Source organism: Durio zibethinus, chromosome 27, assembly GCF_047325235.1.
Source record: "Durio zibethinus cultivar Kanyao isolate XHJ-2024 chromosome 27, ASM4732523v1, whole genome shotgun sequence".
Classification (NCBI taxonomy): Eukaryota; Viridiplantae; Streptophyta; class Magnoliopsida; order Malvales; family Malvaceae; genus Durio; species Durio zibethinus.
Window position 1 is genome coordinate 9,347,254 of NC_143188.1, and position 7,471 is coordinate 9,354,724.

General features: G+C 32.3%; 1 protein-coding gene across 1 annotated transcript; it reads left to right on the top strand.

Moving 5' to 3' along the window:
• The first annotated feature begins 21 nt into the window (after window positions 1-21).
• LOC111279220 (putative serine/threonine-protein kinase WNK5) lies at window positions 22-4,597 on the top strand. The gene is given in 8 exon segments (XM_022866173.2): window positions 22-924; window positions 1,763-2,028; window positions 2,122-2,345; window positions 2,457-2,614; window positions 2,705-3,020; window positions 3,419-3,787; window positions 3,939-4,321; window positions 4,323-4,597. Coding segments are annotated over 8 exon segments (1,851 nt in total). The 5' UTR covers window positions 22-843; the 3' UTR covers window positions 4,377-4,597.
• The last annotated feature ends 2,874 nt before the right edge of the window (window positions 4,598-7,471 follow it).

Below are 7,471 nucleotides of genomic sequence, written 5' to 3' on the forward strand. Positions count from 1 at the left end.
CTTTCCATCCCATCAGCTTCTGATCTTCTTCTTCTTATGAATAACAAACCCTCACTCCACCTCCACCATCAGTTTTCTGGTTAATTTGCTATCCAAAAAGCCTTTCACAATCTCCGTCAAAAATCTGAAATTCTTGAATCCTTGGCCTCGTCCGAATCCGAAATTATCTTTGGGATTTGCTTTCTCCTCCACAAATGGTGCTGTCAAAGCGTAGCCAAAGGTTTTTCAAGTTTAGATCAAGTAGTCTAGTTTCTTGCCAAAATCCCACTCCCACATATCATTTCGATTTGTAGAATTTTCCACCCAGAAAACGATTCTCCTCCACAAACCAGATTTGATAATTTGCTAAACAAAAGACTTTTCTTTTCTTTTCTTTTTTACCGTTGGCTGACACAAAAATATTCTCTTTTCCTACCACACCAACCTCTCTGCAGTCTTTCCCACACCCACAAATTTTCTTTTGGCTTTGGCTTCTTTCTCTCTAAAAATCTTCTTCGACGGTATCTGTATACGCAACTTATATTCTTAACTCTTGTCTCTTTCTCAAAGACTAAATGGTTTCCAGGGACTATTACGACTTCTCATCAGCAGTTGTGGAAATGGCTTGGATTATGCTCTGCGTCGATTACTCAAGGCTCTTTTGGTTACTGTATGGTGTCTTTTCCTACGAAAATCATGAAGGAAAGCCTCGAATCATCTAGCATATCATAAACTTTCTTCTACCATAATTCTATTTTTCTTGTTCTTGAATTATACTAGTAGATAAATATATTCGTGTTTTGAAGATATAAATATTACAATAAGCCCGAGAGGTTTTTGGGGGTGTTTGTTGATTTCTAAGACATGTATAAAAGAGGATGTGTTGATGGAGTTAAATCTCAGCTTGGATACGTTGAAACCGATCCATCTGGTCGGTATGGACGTGTAAGTTTTCTTCATTGACTGAAAATCTTTTACTTTTAACTGATGCATGAATTAAAGATTATGAACTTTTTGCTATCTTAAGACCCAATAAAATCAGCTTTTGAGTGGGAATGAATTCCAGCATCTTTTCCATAATTGCATGTCATATTAATTGACTTGAGGGGACATTCTTTTCGGTAACAATTCTTTGCTACAGTTCTTTTTGAGATATGGGGTTTTGATTCTTTGATGTGCTATTGGGAAGAATTGTTAGAGATCTTAGAATTTTCTCGACTGCTTATTATTTAGATTAATCAAAATAAATTGCGCATGTAAATTTTCTTGGTACTGTATATATAGCGTCTGCTGCTGCATTAAAACATAAGAAAGAATGCCTGAAATGAAATTGGATTTAAGAATAATTAATTCATAGTTCAAGATTAGCTTAAGATTAGCTTATAAAAATTGAATTAAGTGATCCATTCCTTTGGTCAACGGCCTTGTGAGATAGTTTCTTATATGTGGAATAAGTAAATAACTCTTCCATGCCACCATTCTTATCCAACTGACGTACTGAAGAGATTCTTTCAGTTTTCCTAGAAAATTTGGAACAGTTTTTGATGTTAATCTCTTAGATATATTGGTCTGGTATATAAATATTGATGACTCAGTTATCAATACGATAGTAGGTGCAGCAAGTACATTCAATCTATTTTGATTCCATAAAATATGCTAAAATAGGATCCATTAATTTCCTGATCGTAGAAATTAGTGAAGCACATATGTAAATGAAGTAATTAACATTGTTCATGTTTTAAAATGACTGAATCTGTGATGGTACATGAGAATTTCTATGCAGTTCAGAGAGGTTCTTGGTAAAGGAGCCATGAAGACAGTTTATAGGGCATTTGATGAGGTCCTTGGAATGGAGGTGGCTTGGAATCAGGTGATGCTTAATGATGTCTTCCGTTCACCAGAGGAATTACAAAGGCTTTACTCTGAGGTCCACCTCCTCAAGAACCTCAACCATGATTCCATCGTTCGATTCTACACATCTTGGATTGACATTGGTCGTAGAACTTTCAACTTCATCACTGAGATGTTCACCTCTGGCACCCTTCGAGAGTAATCACAAGACTTACTGTCAATTGAACAGATCACACGTTATTGAAGTGTTATTGTAGTGTCATTTTTAATATGTTGTAGGATGTAATACAGGTACAGACAGAGGTTCCAGCGTGTTGATATGCGAGCAGTTAAGAACTGGGCTCGCCAAATTCTATGCGGTCTAGTTTATCTGCATGGCCATGACCCCCCAGTGATACATAGAGATCTAAAGTGTGATAACATCTTTGTCAATGGCCATCTTGGACAAGTCAAGATTGGTGATTTTGGACTAGCTGCCATTCTTCGCTGGTCACAACATGCCCATAGTGTTATAGGTGATCTCTCAATTTCTATCTTCTACTCAAATTTTATAAAATTGAGCAATTCTCTCTGATTTTTTCGGTAACCATGTGTGTTAATTTCTTCAAACTTGCATAAAATACTAGGTACACCAGAATTTATGGCACCAGAACTATATGAGGAGGATTACAATGAGCTAGTAGATGTTTACTCCTTTGGAATGTGTGTATTAGAGATGCTTACTTCCGAGTATCCATATAGCGAGTGCTCTAATCCGGCTCAAATCTACAAGAAAGTGACTTCGGTGAGTTTTTTCAGGTTCATTGATTTCAATAAATTAACCACCGAATTAATCTATTACATGTATCTGCTATATCCCTTCTTTACTCTCCAGGGAAAGTTTCCAGAGGGATTCTACAGGATTCAAGATGAGGAAGCCAGGAGGTTTGTTGGGAAGTGCCTGGAGAATGTTTCCAAGAGGTTGCCTGCCCATCAACTCTTGCTAGACCCATTTCTGACCTTTGATGAAGAGAATCTGCTGTCCATCCCAAAAGTCTTGAGCCAAAAACTTACTCCCAATGGCCCAGTTGCAGAGCTAGTGCCTACTGCGGAGGCTGATCATACAAGGAGTACTGATATGTCTATAATTGGCACAATGAATCCTGAAGATGACACAGTTTTTCTCAAAGTACAGATTACAGACAAGGAAGGTACTTCATGTGCTGTATACTTCCTTTTGGTTTTAGTCTGATGACAGAAGCTTGTGGTTGCAATCAAGCATTATTTCTAGGTTCTGCATATTATTACCCTCAATTAGCATCATGTTTACTATGAGATAATTTGAGATTTTATTTTTTTTATTTCTGTAAAGATTCTTTTAATGCATTCTGCATTGTGAAAAACTCTTAATTAATGGAGAAATTTCCCTTTGTAATTATATTTCTGTACTAATGTCAACATTCTGAAGAAATTCATCCTAATTGACTGAAATATTCAAATGTCTTTCTTCCTAAATCTGTCTTCACAAGGTTCAATTTCCACCAACAGCCTGCAAATTGTCATCATGTATGCTTTCCACATTCTCAATTAATGATTTCCCTTGTTACAGGTCATGCTCGGAACATCTATTTTCCCTTTGACATAGTGAATGACACTGCAATTGATGTTGCCTTGGAGATGGTGAAAGAATTGGAGATCGATGAGTGGAATCCATTGGAGATTGCTGATATGATAGAGGAGGAGATATCTTCCCTTGTTCCAACTTGGAAGGACTGGGGCTCCTCTCAAGTGCATCATCAGCACAGCTTCAAGTATGAAGATGAAGACGATGATGCTGAGCATAATGGAATCCACCATCCTTTCTATGCTACCTCTTCCCATTCTTCTTCCCAAGTTTCCCTCCCAACGTTCCTTTCTTCCTATGAAACACAATTTTCTCATGGGAAATATATAGCTTCTAGTTGCAATTGGCCCCAAGGTACGTTTAATCTTTGCCAATAGATTAGCCATCATTTGAAGAACCTGCTATCTTGCTTCTGTGGATTTGTCTTTGGTAGAAAATATAATACAGAGCTATATCACGCTTCTTATTCTGTCCTATATTTGACAAGACAAACTCATTATTGCAGATGTATTCAGCAATGATGATGATGATGATGCAAGTTCCAGTTGCTCCGTGAACTCGTTCCAGTACTCTAGCATGAATTATGAAGATGACTTTGATTTGAGTCTCCAACAAGGACAGCACCCCTGCATTACAAAAACCCTCAAATCTACAAGATTTTGTCCGTCAGAGAGCACAAGTGCTTTCAACTACAAACAATGCAAAGCAGAAGTTGATTCATGGAGGTCTCCTCACTTAAATGGCCAGCGGAAGCTAACAAAGATTCATTCACTTATGGACATACGCAGCCAGTTGCTGCACCGATCAGTGATGGCAGAGATAAACAAAAGGCGCTTATTTAAGACCATCGGAGCAGTGGAGAACATTGGATTTCAGAAGCCAGGAGAGGTTTCAGGCAAGGGGTGTTAGTAGCAGCCTGAATGAAAGAATTTCAAGTTCATAGCGAAAATACCGCGAGAGATTTATGTGATTAAAATCCCATTAATCTCTCTGTTAATATTCTAGTTGCTTTGTGGTGTGATTCAAGCATTGATTGCTTGTACAAATTCTGAATCCCCAATCATCTGGTTTGGTTGAATAACTGATGCAGATTGCAATATGTGTCAGATCATGAAGAAAGAATTCCATAAAACATCACTTTATATATGTTCTGGATTGAGGAAACTTTATTGTTACAGGACTACTATATATATACATATATGCTTTGCCAGCATCTCTAATCTATTATTCGAGTGAACATAACTAGTCTTAAACTATAATTTTTGCCTTTATTTATTTATTTGTTTTGATGTTTGAAAAATTAGGTTATTGAAACTAAAAATTTAATATTTAACCAATTCTTTTTTTCTCCATATTTTCATAATGAAAATAGGGCTACACAGTTCCTTACCATAAATGTAATCAAAATCTAAAAACTTCTATTCGCATTATAGATTAATTTAAAATAAAAATATATTAATAAAGATATATGCATTTGCTTTAGTGCTTCAAAAAGGTATAAGTAAAATTCACTTTAAACTTGAAGTTTAAATGTATTTGAAAAAAAGTGATGTTGATTCAATTATGCTTCATTTGCTTACCTTCAATCCATATTTTCATAGCAAAAGAGAGTGTCTTAAGGTTTATAATGTTAGGAATTACTAAAAGCAGTACGATATATGATCTTTGTTCTTTTAGTTTCATCTGAAGCATAGGTTGATACTAAGAGAAACAAATATTAAGAAAATCTTATCTTTTATTTCTTTTGAAGGTAGCTAAATAGACAGATAAAATCATCCGACAAAAGATTATAAAAAAAATCATTAATAAATTAACATTATAAAATCTAAGTTTGATTCTGGCCTTACCAAGGCTATAACTACCACACCCTACAAAGATGAGAGAAAATTTTTGGAGGAAAGAAATTTGAACTAATTGATAAAAACTATAGTGAAAGAAAATTCTTCCAAAACTTGAAGTAATGAAACATATATCTGATAAATGGGTAACATTTAAATAATAGAAAGTGTGCAACGTCATCAATAATATAAACTGTTGATAACTTTAAATTGTTATCTCAATTAACAAAAATTTCAAGTAGGCAAAAATGGACTTATCTTATTCCTTTAAATTGTAATTCAGAGCAATGAATGCCTGTAATGAAAAGAGAAATAAGACTATTCAATATTTGCAACCTACATTTTATTAATTATTCAAAATTTTCATACAACCATTATAGCAAAACAACAACTAAAATATAAGTCCTAAATTTCTTAATGAATTCAAACTTAATTACCAGTACTAAATAGCTAGAGAAAAAAATGCATTAAATGTCATAAAACCTGACTCAATGCTAGAAAAAGCTATTTTCAATAAGAATGTGAAACAAAAAATTTTAAAGAAATATATCCAACATAATGAATTCGTTTATTACGTGCAATATATATAAATAAATTTACTTAAAATAAAACATTTAAACTTTTAAAACTTTCAAATTATTCCTTCTAAAGTAACATGAAACCTCTCCAAAATATTAATCCATTGAAATATATTTACCTAAATACATTAAATCAAAACATTTCTTAAATAAAATATAAACAAAAAAAAGTTAAATTTCATCATATCAATCCATTAACAATGAGATAATGATAATAAAGAATTTAGATGGCATATTTTGCTATATATTGCAAATAAGCAGATAAATGAATTAACCCAAAAGCATATAATTCTATTAATAAATTATGCAAACATTTATATATACAACCGAAAATACATTTGATATTAAGCTAGAAAATTCATTCAAATGGAAATACCATTTTTATAAAAAATAATAAAAATTTCAAAAGTAAGAGTCTAGGGATAGTTGAGATTTAGGGATTTGGTTTAAAATCATTCAATATTTTGCTTGTATTCAGCCATAAGCATAAAAGTTAAAGCACGAATCCTAAGGACCAAACATCATTAAGCAAAGCAAGGCAACAATCCTATGCATATATCACTTATCTTGTGAACAACTAAAACCTTTACAATATGATGATCCTTAAATAAGCATTTACAAAATCAATTAAAAATAAAATATAATTGCATAACGTATAGATCTAAAAATCTTTTGCTAGACATAACTTAGAAAGTTACCACCAATCTTTCTTTTTGTTTAGATGCAATTAGTCATTTATCTAAATCTGCCCAATTCTATATAGAAGTCTCAAGTTTGACTTATGTATTTTTAAAAAGTAAATTCATGTCTACGAAACCAAGACTAGGTCTGAAAGTACGGTTGCATGTGAGAAAGGTTATAGCATTCTTACAATGCCTATAAAAGGATAGTACTAGTTTGATCTCATGTTATTCAAAGCCTTAAAATTCTTAACCAATAATTAGTTATCGAAAATTATCTTTAAATTTCTTCAATATGTTGGGAATAATTTTAAGATATTCCCTTGCTTCAGGAGTATTCAAGAAGACTATTTGTCATGCTTTGAAGAAGCTCTATTGTTGAATTCATCTAATTTTTGTGAAAATTTTTTTATTTGTGATAATCAAATGAGATTTAAAATTTGTATCGAAAATTTATATCTAAATTCTTCAATATGTTGGTAAAATTTAAAAGGGATTTTTCACTTAGAAATTTATGTAGAGATTACTATTTGCAATATTCTTAGAAATTCTATCATCAGAGATTTAAAATCTAATTGTTATACAAGCACTTTATTCTTAAAAATATTTTTTAATATATTGGTAAGATTTTTTGCTAAAAATTATCCTCCAATAAGTTGGTAGGATTTTATAAAAACTATTTTTTTAAAAATTTAACTTTATTTAAAAAATTATAAGATTTTTCAATATGTTGATAAAACCTTATTTTGAAAATGAGATGCAAGCCTTTCAATATGTTGGTAAGACCTTTTTTTTAATTATTTTTTAAAAATATCTTTAATCAAAACATGTAAATAATAAACAATGAAATATATAAAAAAATATGTAAGATAAAAAAAAAAGTTATACCAGCAATTGGGCTAAAGCCAACTTGAAGTCCAAAAGAAAATTAACTTTGAAAGG